This window comes from Crassostrea angulata, chromosome 1 (genome assembly GCF_025612915.1).
Source record: "Crassostrea angulata isolate pt1a10 chromosome 1, ASM2561291v2, whole genome shotgun sequence".
Lineage (NCBI taxonomy): Eukaryota > Metazoa > Mollusca > Bivalvia > Ostreida > Ostreidae > Magallana > Magallana angulata.
The window spans coordinates 47,596,937-47,624,507 of record NC_069111.1 but is presented as its reverse complement, the minus strand read 5'-3'; the positions used below and the strand labels follow the sequence as shown (position 1 = coordinate 47,624,507).

At 34.2% G+C, this 27,571-nt stretch overlaps 3 protein-coding genes across 3 annotated transcripts; 1 reads left to right on the top strand and 2 right to left on the bottom strand.

Annotated features, from left to right (window-relative positions):
* Positions 1-1,894: 1,894 nt before the first annotated feature.
* On the bottom strand, positions 1,895-3,226 carry LOC128184590 (tenascin-X-like). The gene is made up of 5 exons (XM_052854142.1): positions 2,992-3,226; positions 2,758-2,763; positions 2,440-2,562; positions 2,260-2,355; positions 1,895-2,058 (listed from the first exon to the last, which is right to left on the bottom strand). Exons 1-5 carry the CDS (start codon positions 3,185-3,187, stop codon positions 1,946-1,948), a joined length of 534 nt encoding a protein of 177 aa, XP_052710102.1. The 5' UTR covers positions 3,188-3,226; the 3' UTR covers positions 1,895-1,945.
* A 10,316-nt stretch (positions 3,227-13,542) lies between these two features.
* LOC128184583 (uncharacterized) lies at positions 13,543-14,113 on the top strand. Its single transcript, XM_052854129.1, has 2 exons — positions 13,543-13,571; positions 13,714-14,113. The coding sequence occupies exons 1-2, from the start codon at positions 13,543-13,545 to the stop codon at positions 14,111-14,113; spliced, it is 429 nt and encodes a 142-aa protein (XP_052710089.1).
* A 5,683-nt stretch (positions 14,114-19,796) lies between these two features.
* On the bottom strand, positions 19,797-21,144 carry LOC128184565 (wnt inhibitory factor 1-like). The gene is made up of 4 exons (XM_052854107.1): positions 20,890-21,144; positions 20,364-20,486; positions 20,170-20,265; positions 19,797-19,963 (listed from the first exon to the last, which is right to left on the bottom strand). Exons 1-4 carry the CDS (start codon positions 21,089-21,091, stop codon positions 19,848-19,850), a joined length of 537 nt encoding a protein of 178 aa, XP_052710067.1. The 5' UTR covers positions 21,092-21,144; the 3' UTR covers positions 19,797-19,847.
* Between the last annotated feature and the right edge of the window lie 6,427 nt (positions 21,145-27,571).

Genomic DNA, 27,571 nt, shown 5'->3' with positions numbered 1-27,571 from the left:
ATGGGTAAAATGGTGTACTACCCAGAGACACAAATGAATTATAATGAATTTCATACCATCCAAATGTATTTAGCAAGACACCCATGGGCCACATCGTTTACCTAAGCAACAATGGCCATAAAAAATCAGCTTTATGGATTCATACAATATATGTGGACAATAAAGTAGAATAGATCCTGTATAAAAAAGATCTTCAAAGTTTTCTTTAGATATTCTTGTGCCCCTCATTGTAACAGGATGACGTTATAGTCATATCACATATTGTCATCTAAAATCTAAAAACAATCTCTCTCTCTCTCTCTCTCTCTGAATAGAATAAACAACATTTAGCATCTTTATAAGGTGTCGGATCTAATATATATAGATACTAAGCCAGCAAACCGAATATATAAAGCACTGAAATGGCTAATAAATCCAGATGTTTTCTCCGACGGATGACCAATGACACTAAGTATTGGGTGTTCATGCATATCTTCCTTGTGGATTTTTGGAAACAGATAAAATTGACCCGGTCTACAGTTGGTTGGGCGTCAGTGACGAGAGCTGAAAACTCTTCGGTTGGATCAGAGTCCAGTTTCTTGTAAAATGATCGTCTGTCAGTTGTCTGTTGGCTTCAGCTATATACGCTTGTTTGTCTAGGACAGCTACTGTGGATCCTTTGTCCGCTTTTTATTAACTATGTCGTCCCTGTTTTTCAACCTTTGTAAAGCAAATCTTTCCTCTTTTGTAAGATTGCCAGTGATGTTGTTTGGTAAGGAACTTTTCAATGTTTGCCTCAACAGCATCAATGTAAGACTCAAATGCTCCACATTTGCCTGGTGCCGGTCCCAAGTAATTTTGTGTCTGTACAACTTATGTCCTCTAAGTTGTGCACGGCCGACGGAGGTTCATCTGCATGATGTTTGCTGGATTCTTTTCGCAGGAAGTGTTCCTGTAATCACAGCCTTCGGAAAAACGCTCTTGTGGTCTCTCTTACAATTTTGTCATCAACCTCATGCGGTGTTGGGCAGAGATTGAAACCTGAAGATGATGACAGTGACGCCTTAACGACTGTGATAGGAACCTTAGATGCATTCAGAACTTGGAATGTTTAGTATCGGTCAAAGGGGGATTCAAAAATTAAAACCAAAAAAGAAGTGTAAGGGAAAACAATTTACTAAATACAAAAAAAAAAAAAGTGAAAGGTAGTTTAATTTCTTTTAATTAGCCTTTCCTTAATTCTTGTATTTGTTTCTTCTACATTCAACTCCGATTCATTGTAAACTAAATTCATTAAATTGATTAAATAATTCGAAATTAAAGGGCCTTACAGCTTAACAACGTGGGGGGGGGGGTAAGGGAATTTGGGGGTTGGGGGTTAAATTTTACATTTGTAAACTCATTTGTAGACGTCAATTTCAATTAGCTAATTAACTCAATCAGGCGTGAAGTTAACAGTCGATTGAAAACAAGAAACCAAGTTTTGATTAAAAATGAAACAACAAAATATGTAACAAATAACAAGGTTTTTCATTTTTAAAACAAAGCTTGCAGATATCCAGATCTCGATTGTAACTCGATATTAGAAAATTTAGTTTTGATGAAGTATGCATTCATTGAAAACAACTACAATTATATTCTAAAGACTGAAAATACGGTAAGTAAGTTTTATGATTTTAGCTCGAATAATGTCTAGGTTCCATTCACTGAAATACATTTGTTTGCTTTTCTATCAGTTTCACACATTTTAAAATGATTCTGTTTTATATAATGCTCTGACCTTATTGTAATCCATTCCTGATCCCAGTAGAAAAAAATGAAAACAAATAAATAAACAAATAAATAACCCGACCAATGTTGTAATTCAGTATAGAAAAGTTCACACCGTAAATTCATATATAACAAAATACAGCGTTTTAAATATTTTATTTCACAGTTACATGCATGATATTAGCAAGCTTTCGTATTAGCCCGAGGACACAGAGCTGGCAAAAGCTGCGGGAACAAGGAGTATCAGGGGAAGCGCGGCGGCTCCCAGCAACAAGTACAAGTTCCCTCTAGGCTTCATTGGGGTTTTAACTGCAAAGTAAGGCAAATGGATGTCAAGCAAGAGAGACATCTTTCGTTTTATTTTTAAGTATTCCAAATTTTATAATTAGGCGGATCTATCAAAAATATATCATTGGTAGTTCAATGATCTTTCCAATATTAATACAGAAAATGTGTTGTTTTAGTTTTTAATGGAAAGGAATTAAGTAAATTATAACGTAAAAAAATTACCATCACAATATTTTCCTTCAAATTCCGGAAAACACACACATTTGCCACCCTCGCAGTTGCCATGAAAACTACATTGTAAGCTGGATTTGCAATCACCTGAACAGTTAAAATTAAGACACAAATGATTCGACAACACGCGATATATTATACGTTGCAAATACGTATTCTGTTTTACGTTACCGCGACATTCTGGTGGTCCAAATGTATTCTCTGGGCATGTACATTCTCCGTACCCCTGTGGTGTGAGGATACACTGGGTGTTTCTCTCACACTGATTGGTCCTTCCCAATTCACCACAATTGCCTGTAAGATTAAGATTATCTGTTATAAATCGTTTGTCATGCCCCGAGCTCTTATGGGGAATTAATTATAAACTTGTTTCGCCGCTTCTTATCTAAGACAATCGAGGTCCCATTTTTTCTGTGCGTCATGGTTCTATTTTTCAAAAAAGAACGCTAATCAATGATTAGTTATTTATCATGCGATGTTAATTGATACCAACACCTTTTTTTAAAAACACTACCAATAAACAGATTACGAGCAGGTTAATCATTATAATGACATTATTCTACACACTTGTCAATATCTATCTATCTATCTATCTATCTATCTATCTATCTATCTATCTATCTATCTATCTATCTATCTATCTATCTATGTTTTGTTTGTCCTTCTGTACATTGATCCGTCAGTCTGTCTGTTAGTCCTTTTTCCTGACAAACTCATCGAGACACCCGTCACCTAGGGCTGTAGTAAGAGGGGGGAAGTCGTAAAACCCGGTCCCACAATCACAATCACTACGGTCATTACAAAAGGCGTTAGCACCACAGTCGGAATTTCTTCGACAGAAATCGCCACTTGATCCCGTTTCTCTAATTAAACTGAAACATATTAAAAAGAAAACCAGGTAACGACTTAGGCCTTTCATGACAGCGCTATTTGCTGTGTACCGTATCGTTACATTGAGGGTTAATTATACACGATGGCGTAATGCATGAGATGATGGATAAGACAACTTAGGGTTTATTATTCCTTATCAATAACTATTCATCTATATAAATTGGATCTACACACCTTGTTATTAGTTTTTCTTTTTTATGTGTCCTTTTTCTCAAAGTTTCTCTTCAGATGCTTCAGATTTTCTTTTCTCTAACTATGATCTGTTGGAAGTAGTAACCTTGAACTATAGATTTAAGTGTTTATGACAAGTGTTTAGATGACAAAATTTTAAACTGTAATTTGTATTAAAGCATTTTGAAATAGTTTGGATACTAGACTTTTGAAAGAATACAGCAACTAAAAAAAACCGAAAAAGGTTAAAGATAAATACGGTATGTAAACGAATTTCTAAAAAGAAAAAGAATTTTAAAAAGATATTCTCTTTGAAACTGTCCAGATAGCTCTATTAAACTTCATGAAACTGCTTTGATCAGAGTTATGACCATTGTAACTCAGGTGATCTTTGTGATCCACAGGCGTCTTGTTCTTTATTAAAACCATCATATTGCAGAAACAGTCCTGTGCATTTACAACAAGGATGGGTAGAATGGTGTACTGCCCAGAGACACAAATGCATTATAATAAATTTCATACCATCCAAATGTATTTAACAAGAGACCCATGGGCCACATCGTTTACCTAAGCAACAATCACCAGAATAAAATCACCTTTATTGAGTCTTACAATATATGTGGACATTGAAGTAGAATAGATCCTGTAGAAAGATCTTCAAAGTTTTCTTCAGATATTCTTGAACCCTTTATTGTAACAGGATGACGTTATAGTCATATTACATATTGTCATCTAAAATCTAAAAATCTAATTCTCTCTCTCTCTCTCTCTCTCTCTCTCTCTCTCTCTCTCTTATTATAGTGTGTCCTAAGATATTTAAGCAGCACATTTGGACAATTTTTAATAAAAATACACATACCTGTGAAAGAAGTGCAATTGAAATAGATGAAAGGGATAATTTGCAAGATAATTTCATTGACACATTATCATCTTTTACTCGGAAAAATTCACAGGAACGAAAACAGATTTCTTACGGAGATTGATAATGGGGAATGTTTACATCTTTTCTCCATTTGGAATACACTCGGAATACATCGCGCAATTTTTTCAATGCTATCATCCGGGCTTGCTGCAATACAAAATTTCCGTAGACATCACATTTTTTAGCATTGTATTGAAACCTGATAAGCTAACAGGGGCGTTTCAACTGAGAAATCTTGGGAATTTTTCATACTTTTGAATGAACATCGTTTGAACCCTGAGGCGTTTATAAATATCAAGCAATTAAACAAAATGTGAATCCAGGATATCTTGGGACAGAGTATAGGTTAGTTACTGACTCACTCCGGAAATATATTGGGTTGATCAATCTCATAGATGGCGAATCTATGAGATTGATCAACCCAATATATTTCCGGAGTGAGTCAGTAACTAACGTAATAAGTGTTTTGTTTTCCCGAGGACTATCAAGCGACATATTCATTCACAAATAGCGGTAATTTACGCAAAGCCATGTACAATATGCCTCACATCTCGTCCAATTAAACTCATTTAAACTCTTCAAAATTATCAATACCACCTTTCAAATACGCTTCGCTTCACCCATATTACCCACAATGTTTTGTTGTTATTCAATTTTAAACATTTGCAGCGATTTGAGCAAATTTAGACGCTGCCATTTTGTTCTGCTCCAGACTCAACAATGTGACGTCAATATTCAATGGGAAACTATTCTAATTTAATAATAATTCCAAAGGGCCACTACTCTAATTTTTTTAATGACGTACCGAACACGATTTCTGTGTTAAATGATATGAAATATCGAGATAAGTAGGTGAGTTGGCGGCCAATGACGGCCATATTGCCTAATATTAATCCACGAAGAAACCTACAAAGAGATATGTGAGGCAATCACGTGCCATGTTTAATCCAATGAAAATGTGACATTTCAGTCCGAGGGAAAACATATATATATATATATATATATATATATATATATATATATATATATATATATATATATATAAACTAAGCCAGTAAACTGAATACATAAATCACTAAAATGGCTAACGACACGAACCATTGATATTGTCAAATACTGGGACAACTAGTCTATGATCTATAAATTAAGATATTTTCTCCGTGGGATGACCAATGACACTAAGTCCTGGGTGTTCATGCATTTCTTCCTTGTGAATTTTTGAAAGCAGATAAAATTGACCCGGTCTACAGTTGGTTGGGCACGTTTTGTAAACATTAACACCAATTTCATCATTTCATACATTTTCTTCAGGGTGTCAGCTGAAAACTCTTCGGTTAGACCAGAGTCCAGTTCCTTGTAGACACGATCTTCGTCAGTTGTCTGTTGGCTTCTGCTATATACGCTTGTTTGTCAAGGATAACCACTGGGGATCCTTGGTCCGCTTTTTATTAACTATGTCGTCCCTAACTATCCAAGTTATTCAGAACTTGTGTCTAATCCATTGGATTTAATCAATAAAATATGTTCAATTCATTTCAATTCACATTCATATTACTATACATGTAACTTGAATACGTTGTCCATATATTTTAGAAACATATATAGCCTACTCGTTATTAAACGTCTAAAACGAACAATTTAGTTTCATATCTCTACTTGTCTACTAGTATACAATTTCAGTATAACACAGTCTTGTCTAATGAATAATATTTTTTTAACAGAATGGTACCAACTTTTTTGAAAGATATTATGGGTATGCATGTAATGAACCTTTTTTGTGTTTTTGGCATATTAAATTAGGCACCCATTACAGACAAAATACAGGTACATGTTATACCAAATGATACTATATAGATTACAAAGCAATCAGCATTCTACCAAACAAAATTCACGTGTATCTAAAATTAATCGCTAAAAATATGATCTTTTATTTTTTTTCTCCTTTTCTTTAAAATAAGGAATACATATAATTTAACTCATATGCATAAAATATTATCAAAGATGCCTAAAGCATAGGAGTAATAAAATAACAATACAAACATTACCTCATAATTATTTTATTGGCGATTTAGGCCACGGCTGCTTACAATAAGGGAGCCAGGCATCAATTATTGCCTTGTTGGGCATCCCCAGACAATAGTTATACAAGCAAGAATGGTGAGCCCTGGGAACAGATGCTCACCTGCTTGATCACCTTGTATAGATTAAAATGCAAATACAGTGTCAAATAGGAGATAGTTGAGCACTACTGGTGAGCCAAATAGACGCCATCAGACTAGTACTATGCCAAGGCATAGGCTGCGCCACCAGTAGGGCAATCCCCCATTGCAACCGTTAAGCTTGGACCCAATAAAGGATAAATTCAATTTGAGTAAATTTTGTATAAATATTATAAACAAAATAATGAGCCGTCAAAAATCAAAATGACACTCATGCCACAAGAAAATGAAATAGCTTGCCACCAAAAAATTGTAATAAAGGCAAAATCAAATACTTGATCTTATCATGTGACCACGACAATACCACTAAATGATACTAGGTGTGAAATTATAATACCATAGACCTTCAATAGTCTATGAACAAATAATCTATGACCCAACAGTTAGTCATAGCGCAGCCATGGCCCATTTTGCCAAACTCTAGGTGACACTTTGACACTTGAATCATTCAAGAATGGTTGCAATGCTTGCTGCAATCTGTACAAAAACATGTCATTTCCCAATTCCAGAAAGGTATTTAACCCTGAATGGTTAAATCCTAATGTAGCAACAATAGAATGATTTGTATTAAATTAAATGATTCAAATAAAAAATACATTTTTCCGTTTCTGCAAGATATGGAACTAGTATTTTATAACTATATATATCTACTCCATCAATTTAACAGACTACGATTCCTTTGATCTTGAATTTAAATTTTTGTGAAAATTAACAAATCTGTAATATAGTTTGTTTTTTTAATTTAAATGTTGGTTTTACATGTATAGAAGCCATAATCATATTAGTTTTTACTTGGCGTTAAATAAACAAATTCTGATTGGAGGACATAATTAGGATGCGCGAGTTGACAATTAAATAATTAGCAGTTTTGTGTTGTTATAACAATTTTGACAGGTCGTTTTTAGTTTTTGAATAAGACCCACTATGTCATTGGTCAGTTGTAAAATTTGGGGATGGGCATATTATTAGGTGACCAGCTATAAAAAGATACCATTTTTGGGAGTTGATTTTAATCAACTCTCCTATGCACTTACTCGAGCAAACCGAAAGTGAAATAGTGTTTGGACCTTAGCACAAATCAATACCGCTGACAACACTTAGTTCTTCAAGATAATCGATAAAATTCGATGCAATGTATTCTGAAACATTGTTTTTCAGGAAAACTTTTTTAAACCTTGTGAGATTTTAAATGGCACAAACAGCTTATATATTTTTTGAAGTCGTATGTATTCCTCCGCTAGAGTTCAATGTAGTCTCGTTCAACCAGATGCTCGGCTGTCTCCGTTAATATCCGACGAAACATAGAGTCTCTCTTGCTTGTCGGAGATAAACGGAGACAGCCGAGCATTTGGATGAACAAGACTAGAGTTCAATCTTGCCTGGGTTCATACCATTTCTCAGAAATATTTCGATTACTGATACTACTTGCCATGCAAAATCACATATCGTTGATTTTAAAATAAATGATAATCGATAAAATCAACTCCCGTCAGTACTTCAGTACTTTGATTACCATTTAGTACTACTGGTTTTCTCGTCTTTAATACACACGCGCCTGTGTTTAACGTTGTTTAATAGGAAATAAACTTATTTTTATTTTTCATTTTAATTTTTAGATTTCCAGTGTATGTTGTTCGAGAAATTGCATTGCTGTTTGGTGTCAGATTTGACATTTTGATAAAAGTAAAATAATTTAACTTTTGTAATTATTTGATTTTAATTTTTTAAAATCCAATTCAGCAATCAATTGCACAGGTATAGTATAACATGTACGGATACCTAACGGCGACAACCAAGTACATGTCTTTATTTATTTTCACATGTATATACACTTCCTTTCATATCTGTGTCTGAGTTTCTTCGGGGGCTCCTGGGAGGAGATAATGCTGGACATCGGGGAAGACTGCAATATAACTGTATATGTTATATGAAGTCTTCACCCATTGCACGTCCTAACTCCCAGCCAGGTATTACAAAGAAAGGAGACTAACATGTTAGGGCCCCGGGGAGCTAACTTTTCATTGTATGATTTTTATTTTTTGAGCTTGTAAATTGTTTCAAGAGTCTGTAAGTCTAGATAAATGACAGAAATTTACTCGGTTATTAGGTCAGGTAAGTTTCCCGGCCTGGGTGGGTTACCACATGTGTTCAAAGCGTACAACCAAAGACAGATCACAATGCATCGATGTGCTTGATGTATAGAATAGCCCCCTTAGAAACTGTTTGTTATAACTACATGTAATATAATATCTAGAGAGTGTACTACCCTGGAAAGACCCAACCTCGGGTGTCTGTGTGTTGCACACAGGCTGGTAGACGACTCTGTTAGGACATCTAGAGAAATGTGTACAACCCAAGACAGATCACATTTCTTAGATGACATGATGTATAGCTAGCGTAGGAATTCATGTGAGAATTATATAGATTTTCTCCGGTCTATATATTCATTTTTATAAAGAAAACAGGCCACGCCAACATAATTACTTGTTCGTCGGACCCCGTGCGCTCATATTTAAATAAAACTATATGAATAATTCATTATTAATTTACCGCATCCCGGCAATTCTGTCATGTATTCTGTTCCTTTTCCGCTCTATTCTTGCATTTTTAATAGTTTTAATTTATAAATCAGAGAGAAAAATTTTTTACTACCAAAAATAACGTACCCTTTTTCACTGTCTGACGAACAAGAAACTATGTTGGTGTGGCCTGACAGGAGAATCTTTACACGGTTTTTTTTCAAGAATGAAAGTGTACTAATAATTTTTATTTTTTTTATTTTTCAGGCATTGGTACAACACAGACAGGGTTTTCGTTAGATTTTTCTTCAAATAGTATATCTTAGTAGTATAAACGCATTTTGAAACAAACCGTTTCTTTCTCTCTTATTGCTACTTTTGTTTTCCCCCCTTATTTCCCAAATTAAAGATATAATTCAAAGCTTTTATAAAGTAGAAATATTTACTAGGCAATCCTCATTTTATTTGCTAAAAGCTCAAGCAGTCAATAAAATAACTTGTAAACCTTTAGTTTCATAACATTTTTTTTTTCATTTTCTATTTTCCCCTCTTTTTTCCTTATATATTATTTTTTAATTGCATTGAATAACTGTTTGGTATAATATTTCATTACTTAGAGATTTTAAATAGTTCTAGAGATTTTTCATTTTTTAAAAATCAGTAACTTGTTTTCATAGTTGTCTACTTGTAGCTGGTCAAGTTCAGTAGAAGCCATTCATAATAGTCGCTGCAATTTTTGTTTTGTTTTTCTCTTTTCATTATTTTTATAATCTCTTAATTTATATTTGCGTTTTTCTTATTCTTACTGAAATACATTAAATTAGTCAGTAAAACCAATAGTCGCTTTATAGTTTTACATAATTATTTTCTTACTAAATAAATTATTTCAATAGTTTTTTTCTGTTTTGCAAAGCATATTTTCTTAAATTTATTTGGATAATTTATAGTTTAAAACATTAAAACTATTTAAAAAGCCTCTTTTTTATTTTTGCTGTTACTTTCATCTGTTTGAATTATAACAAAATATATTTATTATTATATTCTCTATAATATATTTTTTTTGTCTTTTTGTTAATTAAACAAAAATATAAACCAGAAACACAATAAAATAATCAGTAAAACCAATTCTTGCTTCAAAACTATCATTATTTTCATAGTTTGTTTTATTCATTGTTTTCTTTTGTATAACAATTTAATTCTGTAGATAATTATTAGTTTAAGTTTAAAATTATTATTTCAACCAATTGTCGCTTTTAATTTTTTGTTTTTCTTTCCTCTGTTCATTTAATAATCTCAAATTCTATTTATTATCACTTCACATATCTATTTTTGAAAATCTAGACTTCTTGTTCATTTATTTTGTTACGTAATCATTTGACCATTTTGAGTTTTAAAGGGTACCTGCAGTGCCGGTCAATTTTTGATATAATGGAGATCTATGTGTAAAAACATCATCCTGAAAATTTTACAGCGATCGCATAAGTAGTTTTCGAGATATTTGGGGAAAACCCGATTTCACACCTGAACGAGTTTTGAATCAAGCCGATTTGGCGCGAGATGAACTGTGACGTCACGGGGTCAACGCCGCTGTATGAGAAACAGGGATATCGTATGAAAACTGTTCGTTTTCTTGCATTCTTTTATTGATATATGAATATTTTATTCTGTTGTTTTATTTCCTTATCAACCCTGGATGACTTATGCTGTTGTTTGAGTTTAACCCGTATTGTACCGAACAAAAATGCCGAATTCGGACAATTGTTTGCTTCATGAATTTCGTCAAATGTGTAACACATTTTACATATAAATGCACACCATATGTAGCAAAATGATAATTAATCAAAGCATTATTGATATAAGAAACATATTTTGTTAATATTGTCATTCTTTCGAATGATTTCTCAGTGACATTATTAACAGATTAACTGATTAATAAAATTGATAATACATAATGATATTTCGTAAAAGGTAACTCGGGGTCTATTCCTCGTATAAGGCATAAAATTCCAAATGATGTCGCCCGATTATTCAATAATATTGATATCGAACCAATAACAATCAAAATAGTATGCATTCTTTAACAAACAAACACGGGATTATAAACGGATCAAGGCGAAAGTCCAAGATGGCTGCATGATTACGTCTGTCTCGTATTCTTTTAAAAATACGATAATGGAATTTAATTTTACATTTATTTACACCCTTTGTCAAAATGTTCCAGTTTATTCAGATTTCATAATGATTTGTTTTCAGTATTACAATTTAAGCTATACGGAGTTATAAAGCATTTATATAATTGCTGACCATAGCGCTCGAAAGAAAGTTGAACTTTATTAAATAAGAAATTATAAAGACCAATGTTATTACTTCCGAAATAATTACTTGATCACATAAAAAAGGTTTCAATTGCTGAATTGTAAATTTGGTCATTATTTAAGTGATTAGATAAGTAACAATAAAGGCATTTACTTCGAACATTAGTTTTACTCTTTAATAGTATCATGCATGATTATTTAATCACTGATTGACGGACTATACACATGTTTTAGCTGAAGAATGGTTGATTTTACAGAGTCTAATTTATTTTTCTGTTTTATCTTTTGACAATTGAGTAGCTAATTATACACAAATCAATTTATCCGTCAAGAGGTGTGAAACCCTCTCTTCGTTCACCAGACTCGTGTACCTTGTGTATACATACCCCAAATACACGTGTGTCTGGAGCAGTGGCTTCGTTAGTTTACCTGTTTACCTGTGTCATTGTCTCGAATCACTCGTGTGTGAAAGGATATTATGTAATCAAAAAATGAATAATTAACATAAATTTGCCCATGTAAGCGTTTTAAGATATCGTATTCATCGGTAAAAAGGTGACGAGAATAACAAATTTTGAAATCCTTTAAAAAGAAATCTGATTGTAATAAAATAATAACGGATACAAATATCTAGATCTACAATACTTAAAATAACAAGTTAAGTCAAAACATCAGACCTTTATCAATCAATTTGGCTGAAAAATCGAATTTAATTTGTATAGCTTTGTAAGGAATTTTCCCTCCTGTTGACCTCGTGACGTCACTTCCGCTGAAGCCTCGTTATCGCCTAATTCTGTTTTCTCTTGATTAGATTTCCCAAAGCAGGTAAAAATAGCCACTTTGAAGAGGCGTAACTCCGTTATTTTTGCACCGATTTCGATGCGGTTTTTTGCATTAAATTTTGGTAAATAAACTCTTTAACATATGTTTCACATCGGCTGGGCTGCAGGTACCCTTTAACATTACAACTACCAGTAAAAAACAATCTTTACAACAATGTCGGACACAGTTGAATATCCATGTGACACTTGTCATAAGAATTGCGATGGGGACAATAATACAGCTTGCGACACTTGTGACAAGTGATTCCATCAGAAGTGCGAGGGACTGTCAAACAAGGATTTGAACTACCTTCAAAGGTGTCCTTTGTCTTACGTTTGTACAAAATGTTGTAAAACAGCAGGTGGAGACTTTGATTTTGACGAGTCACTAGAAAGGTTGGGAATCGCCACTAGATCAGGGGACGTAGAAAAAGCTCTAAAGCTTGAAGCCATTTTCATGCGCTTTCTTCCAAAACGCATGAAAACTGGCAAACCATTTCAGTTTGTCAGTACCATGAAAAGAGATAAAGTTGCCACAAAAGTTCTTGGAAAATCTGATCTCATCCCTACAAAAGTCAGTGGAAATGGAAACTGCCTTTTTAACTCCCTTTCCATGGCTATCCAGGGAAATGAGTCCTTGGCATCAGAAATTAGAGTCCGGACTTGCATTGAGATGCAAGATAACAAGGACTTCTATCAAAACATTTATGAAATAGATAGGTTGTCTTTAGTCAGCCCCCCTTTTGATGAAGCTCTGATGGAATGCTGTCTAAATTATTATTTCTCTTCTGGATGGACTATGCATGCTGCATCATCTGTCATATCTCAAGCAATCAAGTCGGTGTATCCAGCAGTAAATTGTTACTTGGATCCATCTGTAGAAATTCTTAATTGCTTTTTTGAACCGAGAACAAAACAAACAGTGCATATTTTGTGATCAAGCATGACATTCCGCAAAGGTTATTGGGAAACATTTTGTTCCTTTGCTAAAACCAGTACAAGACATACTGTTAATTGACATAAGTGATGAAACAGAATTTTCACCCCTGTCACCTATCACATCTCCTAGAAGACAGAGCATTGAATCAACACCAGCACCCCCTCTATCTCTCATACAGTTTTCCACAGTGGACCATTGCTATGCACAAAATATTGAGTACTGCAGCACATATGACTCCCTTATACGTCTGAATAATACAGAGTCCCCAAGACAAAGTGCTACTGACAAAAACTTGTCCATCAATGAAGACAACTCTCTGCCAAGTATCAACAACTCCGAGTCCCCACAAAAAAGTTCAACACAAATAAATTGTCCCTATGATGAAAATCAAGATGCTTCCCTTGAAAGTCCCGAAGATACTGGGTCACAAATGCAAGACTTGTCCTTGACAGACATCAGCTCTCCTTCTACGGATAATGCCAATGATGAAAGTGACGGGGATATGGTATTGGAAGCCCCATTTAGCAACCCTGAGATCAATTTCTTGAATGGCAGATTTATGACAAATGAAGAGGTCTTGGAAGTCATAAAGAATGAAACCAGGTTCCACCTGGTTTAAAGGAACAAGTTTTCTTTGTTTTCAATAAGTCTTTGGAAAAGGAAAGGAAGCGAAAGTTTGTAGATGACTGTGGATCATGGAGGGGAATCTCTATGAAAACAATTGAATACCTGGCAAATCAAGGAGTTTTAGAAACATTGTACAAAAGGAAAGGAAAGTATTGTCTAAGTGTTAAAAGGGCACAAGTTCCATTAGATCCACAACCAGAAACATCTGAAATCTACACAATGGAAAGATATTATACTAAATGTGTCACATTTCCAAACTACCAAAGAAGGATAACATTGTTTGAGCAAATGCTAGAAGAAGAAAACTCCACGGTGGTGGTTGTTGAGTGCCTCGGTGAGTGGCAAGGTTCAGCACCTCATGGGAATGCTAAAAGAACAACCCAACCTTACAAAAAAACACCACTGAACATCAATCAGTGATAAGTGATGGCGTGAAGCATGGCAAGCTCCCAATACAGACCTGAAAAATGTCAATTCATTAGATCCTGAAAATCACATCAATATTAAAGTCGTTCAAAACGAAAAGTACAGATATGAAAAAGAGCAGAAACCAAAATTTGCCAGTCAAAACAACACTGCAGATGATTTTCAAATTCTCATAAACCAACTTCAATCTCTAAATTTTATCAAGGCAATTCATGCAAACAACGATCAAAAACCCCCCAATGTCATTTGTTTTTCGGATGAACAGCTTTTAGAAATGAGAGAATGTGCTACACATGGATCTGTGATAGGCATTGATAGAACGTTTAATTTGGGAGCTTGCTATGTGACAACAATGGTATACACCAATTCAAATTTGTTGAGGAGAGGAAAAACAACCCCACCTGTAATGTTGGGTCCTGTTTTCCTGCATTGGGATGGGGCATATTCCACATACTGTGATTTCTTAGCCAAAATCCGGTCAAGTTTATGATAAGATCTGCCGGACGAAAAACTCACATTTGGCACAGATGAGGAAATGGCATTGGTGAATGCAATTAAAACCACATTTCCTAAGGTAGGTCATATCCTTTGCACTCGTCATCTTCAGGTAAATGCTATCAGAAACCTAAACAAACACAACGACCCTGAAGCATCAAAAAACAAATTGATAAATTCAATTTTCTCCCCCTCTGGTCTCCTTTCTTCTAACAGCCTTGTGACATTCCTGGAAAGAGAACAAGAAATTTTAAAATCATTTGAAGACAGTCCTGCTTTCAAGTATTTGACAGAGAAACTCTTTCCAACAATAAAAGAAAAAGTTTTCACCCCAGACTTCAAAATCAGAAAATCCCCTACTGTGGAAAATTAACTTTTTGAGGCTATGAATAGCAAAATCAAATTGATAGGCAGTTGGAAAGTATCCAAATTACCACAACTAATTGAACGCCTTCAAGAAATTCAAGAAAGTCAGTTGTTGGACACCAGAGGGGCACTCCATGGACGAGGAAATTATGAATTGGCGATTCAGGCAAAGCATTTATTTGTCCCACATGAGGCATGGGTAGGAATGAATGAGGAATAAAGGAAAAAATGGACTCTCAAGTTTTTCAAATTCCATCCTCAAAGTACCTTGCAAACTTCGACTGATGGTTTACTCACTATTCCCTCAACATCAAGAATTGCCAAAAAACCTGGGCCAAGTGAAAAGAGTCAGGAATGCAAAGACAACTTCACTGCCTAACAAAAAACCAAAAATTCCTATAGGATGATTTTGCCTGGCATACTTTTTCATGGAAACATCTTTAGGTACCTAAAATTATCCGTCACTTTTCTCACTGGTTTTGTCATACATGTATTTAATACATAATATGTGCATTGTAGTTCTTTATGTCTGGCATTCTTTCTATTCTGCTTGACGGAAATTATGAAACAATGCTAGGGTGAAAATTCATATGGTCTTTTATGAAATGTATATAGTTCTTATTGTCTGGCATACTTTCTATTCCGCTCGACGGAAATGAAGAAACAATGCTAGGGTGAAAATTCATTGGCTTTTTTTAATGAAATGTATGCTATAATACAACATACTTGTAGTTTATATAACATTTATTGTTTGTGTTACTGAACTTTAAATCATTTGGTACATATAATCATTTGGTTATTATATTCCGGTAGGAAATATGATGATATGAGGGAATATATGGAATTTAAGATGTTCATTGTTTCTAATCAACTAAGCTTAGTGATAAAAAACTGAAATTTCAAACAAGCACTACTTACAATTTCTTTATATTTTAACCATTATTAATACTTTTTCTTTTCTTACTTTTTCAACTTTTATTCATTTCATTTTTCTTCTTTTCTTTTTTGGTTACAATTTTCTTTTTTTTTCAAAATTAAAATTGACAATTTCATAAAATTAAGTTTGTTTTTTTTTAAATGATTTTTATTCAGTTTTTTTTTCTTTTCTTATTTCTTTTATTCATCTGGCATACTTCTCATCCTGCACGACAGCTAAAGCTAAAGGAAGAATGTTGGTCTGGCAAAATTGATTTTAGAAATTTAGAAATATTAAAAAAAATAAGGACCCTGTTGTAAAACTACGTCCACGTCGTAGGGTCTGTACACTAAATGTGACGAAGAGTTCAACAAAAGTGAAATATTTATTAAACCAAATATCTAAATGCAGGATAAAAAAATGATTTAGAGAAAAAACTTGTTATGGTATATTTAACACAAAATTATGAAATATTGCTTTTTCATATATAATGTTATAATAATGATAGTGTAACGATTTTGAATTTATTTACATATAATTTAATTAACATTCAATAATAAAGTTAGAATCCATGGTAGAGTCCATGTAATTATAATATACATATTTATTAACATGTAGTTCACTAACATAATAAATATTTACATCCATTTTACTTTGGATTTTTATTGCTTGTATTAATAATTAGTAAGTTGAAATTAGTTGTTACTAGCAATATCTGTTATTTATTCCGAGGCATATCCGTTTTTCATTTTTAGGATTGCACTTTTAACTTCCTCTTCTCTTATCGGTGATGGATCAATTTCCATGTTAGCCTGGTCAGTACATCCTTCTGGGAGTTCTGCTGGCTCTGTTGGAACATTGATTACTTCCCTAAACTATTCTTGCCATTTCTCAATTATCTTTCCCTCCTCAATGAGTAGTTTGCCATCTTTCGATCTTATGCCACTTGTCCTGCTCCTTTTTCCGGCAAAACTGTTTAGTCAGCTGGTAAACTTTTCTGAGATGGTTTGACTTCGCTGCATTTTCAGCCTTGCAAGCTACCTCCTCCAAGTTTTTTTTCTTTTATCAGTTCTTGCTCTCTTTTTATTTTTTGACTTCTTGGTCCTTTGCTCTATATCCCTCTCTCTTAATTTGTCTTATTCTTTTTTTAGTTTGATTTTCCAATTTCTTCTTTTAGTTTCCTTTTTTTATCCGTGGCTTTGTGTGTTTAAGGTATAAGTCAATCTTTATGTTTCCTTGTCCTCAGGTTCAAGCGTTTTTCTGCTGTTTCGTAAATGTCTTTTTCACCCGTGTCCAGTTTTTGCCGATATCATTTTCTTCACCTGATAATTGCTGGAACCTGTTTCTGATTTCAAGTTGGAATCCTCTGCATACCTTGAGGTCTTTTAGTATGCTGACGTCATACATCTTCCTGATTTTTGCTCATGGTTTTGTATTTCTGCAGAGTTTCAGCTTTACGTTCGAAATCACTAGATTGTGGTCTGAGTTGACATCTGCGCCACGCATAACCCTGGCATCGCAAACTTATCTTCTGTATCTGCCATTTACCATTACATAGTCGTTTTGGTTTCTATCGATATCCCTACCATTAGGAGATTTCCATGTGAGTTTATGTATGTCAAGGTGTTTGAAGAGATTTCCACGTATGACAAGGTTGTTTAAAGCACACTTCTCTGCTACGCTTAACCCATTTTCATTCATTCGCGTTGTGCCTATTCCTTCTTGTCCATGACCCTTTCCGATCCTTCATTTTCAATTTCAACTTTTGCATTTGCATCGCCCATTATCAATAGAATGTCATGTTTTGACTGGCAAGATTGGCAATATACAGCTTACATCAGTTTCACTTGTTACAGTCAAAACATTTGAAATGGGCGGGAAAAAATGACACGGACGTCTGAGAAAACATTGGATTGAACCTGTAGTTATAGGAAATATATTTTCAATCCACCTCAGCATTTCTAACATGCATACTAATGTAAAGCGATCGAAAAACATTTTAATTAGTATCAGAAAAGCGGTTGAAAAACATTTTATTTCATCAATAAGTATATAATCAGCAAATGTGAAAAAATACCATTTCGGAGATATCATACGCAGGGCAAAGCATTGTCTGATGACTTCTTATATGAAACATTTTATATATTCTATTATTGGATATAATTTCTATCTTATTAATGGGAACTTTGATTGTTCTTCTCTGTGAATAAACCCCACTTGATATCAGACTTGTGACGACTGATTCTCTGAAGTCATCGGACAATGTCTTGCCTTGCGTATTATCTCTCCCGAATTGAGATCGTCTCATATTTGCTGATTATATTCTTATTGGTAAAATAATTTTTTTTCAATTACTTTGCTGATACTAAATAAAATGTTTTTCGATCGCTTTAATTAACATGTATATAGCAAGTTAGAAATGCCGAGGTGGATTAAAAATACATTTCCTATAACTAAATGTACAGTTTCAATCCAATGTTTTCTCAGACGTCCGTGTCAATTTGTTCCCACCCATTTCAAATGTTTTGACTGCAACAAGTGAAATTGACGTACGCTGTATATTTCCAATCTTGCCAGTTAATGTTCCGCGGTCTTAAGACCTGAAGATGATAGTGACGTCTCAACGTCTGTGATAGGAACCTCAGATGCATTCAGAACTGGGAAAGTTGTAGGATCGGTCTAGGACTCGTCTTCATCTTTTGACTTTTTGCGCTTGAAGAGTCTAGAGTGCCAAGTTTTAGTGAGAGGACGAGGTTTTGGTAACAACACATTAAGGCTAGTTCTGTTTCTACTGGAATACCATACCGAGGGACTTCCTTTTCTGAGTAGTTTTTAGGTCATTTGATAGGGTAGTATTGAATGTTTTTATGATTCTTTTTAATTTAACAAAATTTGCAAGGGATGCAGATTTATCAATTTGAATTTGATTTCCTATGCATGGTTTTGGTACATTTCTTATTTCGTTTCCCATAAGTTTGAAGGTATTGTTTCGTTTAAGAGCCATGAAAAATAAATTTAATTTAAAATAAAAGCTTAATAATTGCCAAACTATGTACAATCAAGAGGAAAGTAGTAAACCAAACATTAACCAGGTATGACTTAAAATTTGTCACAGAACAGTGACATGGGTGGATCGTACCAGGGGTGAAAATTTGTTATTAATAGAAAACGCAAACATAAAAAAAAAAACCTAAAATTAAAATGTAAGGAAAAGAACAATTAATACAAAAAAGTGAAGGGTAGTTTAATTTTTATATATATATTTTTTTAAATTTAGCATTATATTTTTTTTATATCTTAGTCCGATTCATTTCAAACTAAATTCCTTTAATTGATTAAATAGTTCGAATCAAAACCAAAGCGCCGTATGAAATAACAACGGGGGGAGGGGGGTTAAATTTTCCTTTATAATCTCGGACGTCAATTTTGATTAGCTAATTAACTCAATCAGGCGTGAAGTTGTCAGTCGATTAAAAAAAAAGAAACTAGGATTTGATTTAAAACGAAACCACAAAAACATGTAAATAATAAGAAGACTTCTCCTTTTTTTTTAATAACAAAGCCTGAATATCTCCAGAACTCGCTTGTAACTAGATATCAATCAAGTCAATAATTTACCCTGAAGACTGAAAATACGGAATAAATTTTATGATTTTAGCTCAAATCCTGTCCAGGTTTCATTTACTGAAATACATTACATGTAGTTTGCTTTCATATCAGTTTCACACATTTTAAAATAATTTTTTTTTTAGATAAGTTTGTGACATTATTGTAATCCATTCCTGATCCCAGTAGAAAAAAATGAAAATGTATAAACAAATAAATAAATAACAAGACCAATGTCGTAATTCAGCATAAAACAGTTCACATCATGAATTCATATATAACAAAATACAGCGTTTTAGATATTTTATTTCACAGTTACATGCATGATACTGGCAAGTTTTCGTATTAGCCCGAGGACACAGAGCTGGCAAAAGCTGCGGGAACAAGGAGTATCAGGGGAAGCGCAGCGGCTCCCAGCAACAAGTACAAGTTCCTTCTAGGCTTCATTGAGGTGGTTTTAACTGCAAAGTTAGGCAAATGGATGTCAAGCGATTATCTTTTATTATTATTTTTAAGTACACTGTATTTGAAATTTCATAGTTAGGCGGATATAACAAAAATATATCATTGGTTGTTAAATGATCTTTCCAATACTTATATAGAAAATATGCTGTTTTATTTTTTAATGGAAAGAAATTAGGTAAACTTTTAACATAAAAAAAATTACCATCGCAATATTTTCCTTCAAATTCCGAAAAACACACACATTTGCCACCCTCGCAGTTGCCATGAAAACCACATTGTAAACTGGATTCGCAATCACCTAAATAATTAAAATTAAGACACAAATATATCAGAATCTGGATTTCGACAACACGCGATAGATTATACTTTGCAAATACGTATTCTGTTTTACGTAACCACGACATTTTGGTGGTCCAAATGTATTCTCTGGGCATGTACATTCTCCGTACCCCTGTGGTGTGAGGATACACTGGGTGATTCCTTCGCACTGATTGGTCCTTCCCAATTCATCACAGTTGCCTGTAAGATTAATGATTATCTATTTCATAAATCGTTTGTCATGCCCCGAGCTCTAAGAAGGAATTAAACTTGTTTCACCGCTTCCTATCTAAGATAATCGAGGTCCCATTTTTTTCCCTGCCTAATGTTTGTATTTTTCTATAAAGATGAATAACGCTAATCAATAATTAGTTATCAATCAGATGATGTAAATTAGTACCAATACCTTCTTTTTTAAAAAAAAACCCTCAAAATTAACAGATCACGTGTATGTTAATCATTACAATGGCATTATTGTATACATTGGTCAATCTCTCTCTCTTTCTCTCTCTCTCTCTCTCTCTCTCTCTCTCTCTGTTATGTTTGTCCTTCTGTCTGTTGGTCCGTCCGTCTGTTTGTTAGTCTTTTTACTTGATATACTCACCCAGACATCCGTCGCTCAGAGCTGTAGTAAGAGGGTAAAAGTCGTAGAACCCGATCTCGCATTCACAATAGTCGTTATTATTACAAAAGGCATTAGCGCCACAGTCGGAATTTACGTAACATTCATGGCCACCTGATCTCGTTTCTCCAATTAAACTGAAACATATTGAAAAGAAAACCAAGTGACGGCTTAGACCTTTCATGATTAGCGCTTTCTGCTGTGTACCCGCATCATTACCTTTTCGGTTATTTATACAAGTACGTAACGTGCGTTATGATAATTTGTCTGCACTGCATTGGTGTGTCATAGGACCGGCGGCATCCAGTGCTAGCAACCACTAACAGCAGCCACCAAGAACCGTAGAAGCTAGCAGCCAATAAGGAAATTAATCAAAGTACTGAGAGTACTGGAACTAAAAATTATATTTTACTTAATTATCGATATTATAGTCAAAAACGGCGAAAATCATCGGGTGAAATAGGGGTTATTTTATCTAAGTCATGTTTTGACGTAAACCTTTGAAGAATACAACAATGACAATGAAAATGGTCGGTTTAGCTCACCCGGACTTTGCAGATTTTAGCATTTCACAATGATATAGGGGTAAAAAGTGGTTCATTATCTCCCTTATCTTTAAAGTGTGCATCAAACGGATACCAGGGCAGTGTAGGGGACTTGTTATTAATACCTCTTGAGGTCCTCGACCTAATCCTAGTCTTACCAAGCTCTTGTGGTCAATCTCAAGTGAGATATAAACCCCTGAAATTGAGCCAGAACCCATGGGAGCCACTTTGTGGTACCCCTACAGCCCAAATTTGAGACCGAGAAACAATAGCCCCATAGGTCCCCTACACAGCCCTGGTATCCGTTTGATGCACACTTCATAGATAACAGAGATAATGACCCGCCTTTCACCCCTATATCATTGTGAAATGCTAAAATATGACAAAGTTCGGGTGAGCTAACCCGACCTTTTTCATTGTCATTGTTGTATTCTTCGAAGGTACGATGTCTTTTTAATTTTCGATCGATGTTGTTTCTGGGGGAGGGAAAAGGCCAGAGAATAAATTTTGAAATACGCACATGTTCAGCTTCGAAGTAAATAAATTATCTTGCCACACTGGATTGGCTTGGGTTTTTTATTGTATTTGTATCGTTTTATGCCTTTTAATTTACTTTAATTTATCATGTCTTTTATATCATAATACGTTTGCATGTCACTTTATACAATGTATATAGTTTTTCTTTTTGTATCAATAAGACTACAATTAGACAGGATAGCATTATTTTCATAACTTATAACCCGTATAGACGTATTTGATTTCTATCCAACAAAGACGCATTTATAACTTTTATCCAGGCGAGCTTAACTGCTTCAGAAGTCGTCAATGCTCGTACAAATTATTGAGCATTAATCATTTTGATATTAATTAGAATATGTCGATAATTAAGTTAATATAATTTTCTGTTCGAGTACTCGCAGTGCTGCTAGCTTCTATGGGCTTAGTGGCTGCTGTTAGTGGCTGCTAGCTTCAGCCTGGTCATCCAGTGCTAATATATTAATATTCATGTTTTTTGTAAGAAATATATGTGTATCGTTGCTGTAAAGCCATCTTAGTCAGTGATATGAAACATACATGGAACAGCCATATTTACATGTTATTTAGTACGCTTTTGCAGCTAAAAATATGATGCCAGAAACCTTGTAGAGAAACTCTTTTTAATTAAGGAGTAGATATAATTTTATAACTAGATGCTGTCATTAGACAGTAATACCCTTACCAAGTGTTTGCCCCTAAATAACACTGTTTTGTACCAGTTTAATAAAAAATGAAGGCCACATGCCAGCTCCGGTATGGTAGTATATCTCGATCTGCCCCTTGTATGCAAGTTATTTTTCTATCAAATATGTTGACATGCAAGATAGTTGTGTCGACATGAAACATAACTATGTTGACATGCAAGAAATTTGCAATCAAATGAGAATTATAAAAAAAATCTCACATATCGCCAACATGTGACATCCAAGATGCTAAATGCAACTTATTTATGTCGACATGCAACTTATTTATGTTAACATGCAAGATAAATATGCTGACATGCAACTTGTTTATGTCAACATGCAACTTTGTTATGTTCACGTGCAACTTATTTATGTTAACATGCGAGGTAAATATAGTGACATGCAGTTTAGTTATGTTCACAAGCTACTTATTTATGTCAACATGCAACTCAATTATGTTCACATGCGAGATAAATATGTTGACATGCAACTCATAAGTTGCATGTCAACATAAATATGTTGTATGTCAACGTATTTATCTTCCACGTTAACATAATTTAGTTGCATGTTGATATAAATAAGTTGCACGTCGACATAAAGAAATTGCATGTTAACATAAATAAGTTGTATGTCAATATATTTATCTTGCATGTTAACATAAATGAGTTGCATGTCGACATAGATAAGTAGCATCTAGCATCTTGAATGTTACATGTGGACGAGATTTTAGATTTTTTGAGATATTACAAAATTTTTATTTGATAGCAATTTTCTTGCATGTCAACACAGATATGTTGCATGTTGACATAACTATCTTGCATGTCAACATATTTATCTTGCATGTCGACATATTTGATAGAAAAATAACTTGCACATTAGGGGCAGTGATAAGCCACCATACTCCGGTAATACATTTAAAAATTATGATTTTCATAACTGAAGGATGAGATCCCTTCCCATATGATAATACACATGAGCAGCACTTTATGTGCAATTTGGGGTAGAACTGTTTGCATGTGATTTTTCAGTTAATCAATAATCTTAACATTTCATGTCATAGAAAGTATAATGGTCTATATAATTATTACAAACAAAATTAAAAATTAAATTATGCCCTCTCCACGTGGCGTTTGCCGGTGTAACGTAGAATAATGACCCCCGTAGAATAATGACCGCCCGGTCATTATTCTACGTAGAAAAATGACCCCTTTGCCTGAAGAATAATGGTTACATTGAAATTAATGTTAAAACGGGCTTGGCCCCTGTGACCTGTATACCAAATTTCATATCAATATGTTCATCCTTTGCAAAGAAAATGAGCGGAAACTGTTGGTGGACCGACCGACCGAGATAGCAAAGCAATATGCCCTCCCTTCTTTAAAGGGGGGCATGAAAATAAAAGAGGTCCTAAAACAAACACAGCGCAATGATATATGTTATAAGCAAAAGGTGATGTTCAATAGAATCTGAATATAGAATGGTATTTACTTAGTAAATAAGGCATGATCCGCATTCATTGTTATTGGATTTGATGTTGAACAGTCATAATAAACAGCTGTATTATGCTATCTTACATTCATGTATTAAAAAACTCTATATATAAAGTCAAATTTATATGATTAAATTATATATTTGATTTCATCTACCTTGTACCCAATAGAGAAGGGTTAAATAGGCAATGCCTGCTGTCCAATCCAGTTATGTTTATTTTCATGAAAAAAATATGTTCAAACCAAACAGACAGTTTACAGAATAGATCTTAGTGTATAATCAGGCCTCGCCGTCACCAACATTTTCAAATCACTCAACTCAGTCCCTAACTCAAATCCTTATATGAATAGCGCATTAATTTAAAGTCAAAACTCGAACTTGAGGATGAGTATTAACTAGAGGGAAATGGTAACGGTTGGGCCTGGCCTATGTAACTGGATGCGATCACTGCAAACATACATCGCCCGCGTCATATCAGCAATGTTGTACTCCTCGGTGACACTTGTGGGTTAGATGCTGTCATACTTTTCAACGTATGAATCCCGCCTCAAGGAAGCTTAATCACAAGCCGTATGCTGCATAATCTCTCAGTGTTATGAAATTTCTTATTGGTTGCTAGTTTCCTCAAACTAAGTGACTGCTAGGTGGTGGTTCATTATAACTAAATAATTCAGAATCGTGATAGTACTAAGGACACGAACGAACAGGTGAAACGTAAGTAGGCCGTAACCTTTGGGTGCGTAGACTTAACTTATAATAGTACCCAATGATATGATTATAAACATAAGCATACGACTGAATGTGTAATTAATTACTTAGTATACAACTTGGTGTGATATTGTTGTGCTTGGGCAAGCAACAAGTACAATCCATATTTTTTAATAAAACAATTTTTTACCATATTGACTTTTACAGCTTGTTCTATAAATTCAAAAATTTAGAAAGATTTTTATATGTTTGCAAGTGCATTAAATTTATATGATAAATATATTTGATGTGTTAAACTTTTGAAGCTAGGCTTTATATTAATAAACACCAACGATTAAAATATAACATATGTGCTGGTCAGACTCAGTCGCTTGAAACGAGATAGCATAGTCACTGTGGCAAGATAATATTCGGGGGGCACAGGCTTCAAACTGACCTGGATTGTTTCAGTATCATTGTACCATAACTAGGTGCATTTTTTTAATTGTAAAATTATGTGGTATATCCCTAAATACATGTTTAAGGTACATGGAGTTATGTTTCTGTTCTATTTAAATTGAAGCCATATAGATGCACCACGACTTAATAACTATGTCACACTGTAAAAATAACTGCAAGGTGAAATCAATTTAAAATTTTATTTCAGTTCAATACAACTGTATTCAAGAAATGATCTCATTTAATTAAATTAAAAGTACAATTATAAAAGTACCATTCGGTAAAATACCATAAGAATTAAATACAGCAGAAAGCTAATTATGGTACAAGTGATTTCCCAAATACAACTGCATTGGTTATGTTATTGGTTATTGGCTGCGCCCCTCGTGAATTATGCAATCGTCCAAAGTATATCTCCAGGCACGTAGCAGGGGGGGGGGGGGGCTCCCCCCACCCCCTACTTTTAGGCGCAGCAAAGATTTTTCTTAGATTTACATACAAAAAATTGAATTAAGATGGAGTTGCCCCCTCCCCCCCCCCCCCCCTCCCCACTTTTGTGTGACTATTGAAAAATTAAATTGATAATAAACGGTGAACACTGTTTATTACTAGGATTACTAGGAATATCAGGATTTTGAAAAGTAACCTTTTTCCCTTTTTTTTTTTTTTTTTTTGCTTGTCAAGATTTTTTTTTGGATGAGTCTGCCCCCCCCCCTTTCAAAAACGATGCTACGTGCCTGATCGCAACATAACCAATGCAATTGTATTGGGTAACTACTTCTTATTCTACTTATTCACTACCTGATCCACATGTACATGCATATAATAACATACATTTTCTCAAAAGGCACAATAATATCCCAATTAAGAGTTTATAAACAAGTTGTCACATTTGGCGATCCTGTGTCGGCATCGATAGCCGTGGTACTCTATACTGCATGTCTGTTACTGCATGTTTTATATAACCTTTGTAACATTTTAAACCATGTACTCATGTATACCTCTATATATGACCTTTTAATATTGTACGTAAGCAATATATCATACTCAGGCGGGAGACTCAAAACCTGCATCCCAATACTCCAAGTCCTAAATGAGGTTATGTAATCAGGTTCCGAATTCGGGCACAGTAAATTCCAAATTAAAAATATTCTATAGATTCCTATTTAAACGCGAGGAATTAATATCCGCGCAAAATCGAGAGAAGCACCCTTCGCAGATTTTAAAATCTCGCCATTATTGTCTAAGAGTTAAGAACCATACAAACCTGCGGAATCGCAGATCGCGGAATTAAGTACTCGCGTAATATAAGGAATTTACAGTATAAACAAGTTATCAACAAATTGTCATATTTGACGATTCTGTGTCCTATACGATAGCCTTGATACTGCAAGCTAGTCATGTAAAGCCTGTTCTATCTGTTTTACCTTTGTACCTTGAAGCCATGTATAAAATAATGTCTGTAGCTATGAATTTTTAATATTGTACGCAAGCGATGCATCATACTATTAAGGGAGACTTGGAGACTCAAAACCTACATCCCAATACTCTTTGAATGACAGATCTGACAATTTTGCTGCTGTTGTTGCAGAGAAAGAAACATAACTCTGGAATTCAAGCAATAAAAGTTCACTCGTGATCATCGTAGATGGGCCGAACTAGTCGGAACTGTCAATCATAAGTAAAATGTTAAATAATCCCCTGTAAAATGATGTTAAGGCAGATCTTTGATTTTTGATTTTGATTCAGCTTAAAACTTGGACTGTTATATTTGATTTTGTAACTTTGACAAACCTATAGGATCTGCTTGTGAATCTACTATTGGAGTTAGTGGTTCCTAAGTTTGCACCTCAAGGTGATTAAGAAGACGGACGTCTAACAAGAATCATTGTTATTTGTTTGAGATATGGGTTTTCTTTATATATTTACACTTGCAAATGTTTTCCTTACATAAAACTCTTTGCGCAATCCGCTGTTATTTCTGTATAACAGTCATTTTTCATCAATGACAACGGCTATTGGGTGAGTAAAATTTATCTCAACAACCACTGTACGGATCCCATTTTTCTCAGATCTTCTATTAAAAGAATCTGTTGCTTGTTAGGATGTTTTATCCCAGTGTTTCTTATTTCATAAATCGTTCAACTGTATCTGGAATCTGTGTTTGAAAAAAAAACCCCGAAAGATGTTTGCTCTCTTGTCCGATTCGTCTTAAATAAAATTCAATTCAACCAAAGAAATATGATGCAGTTTTGTGACATC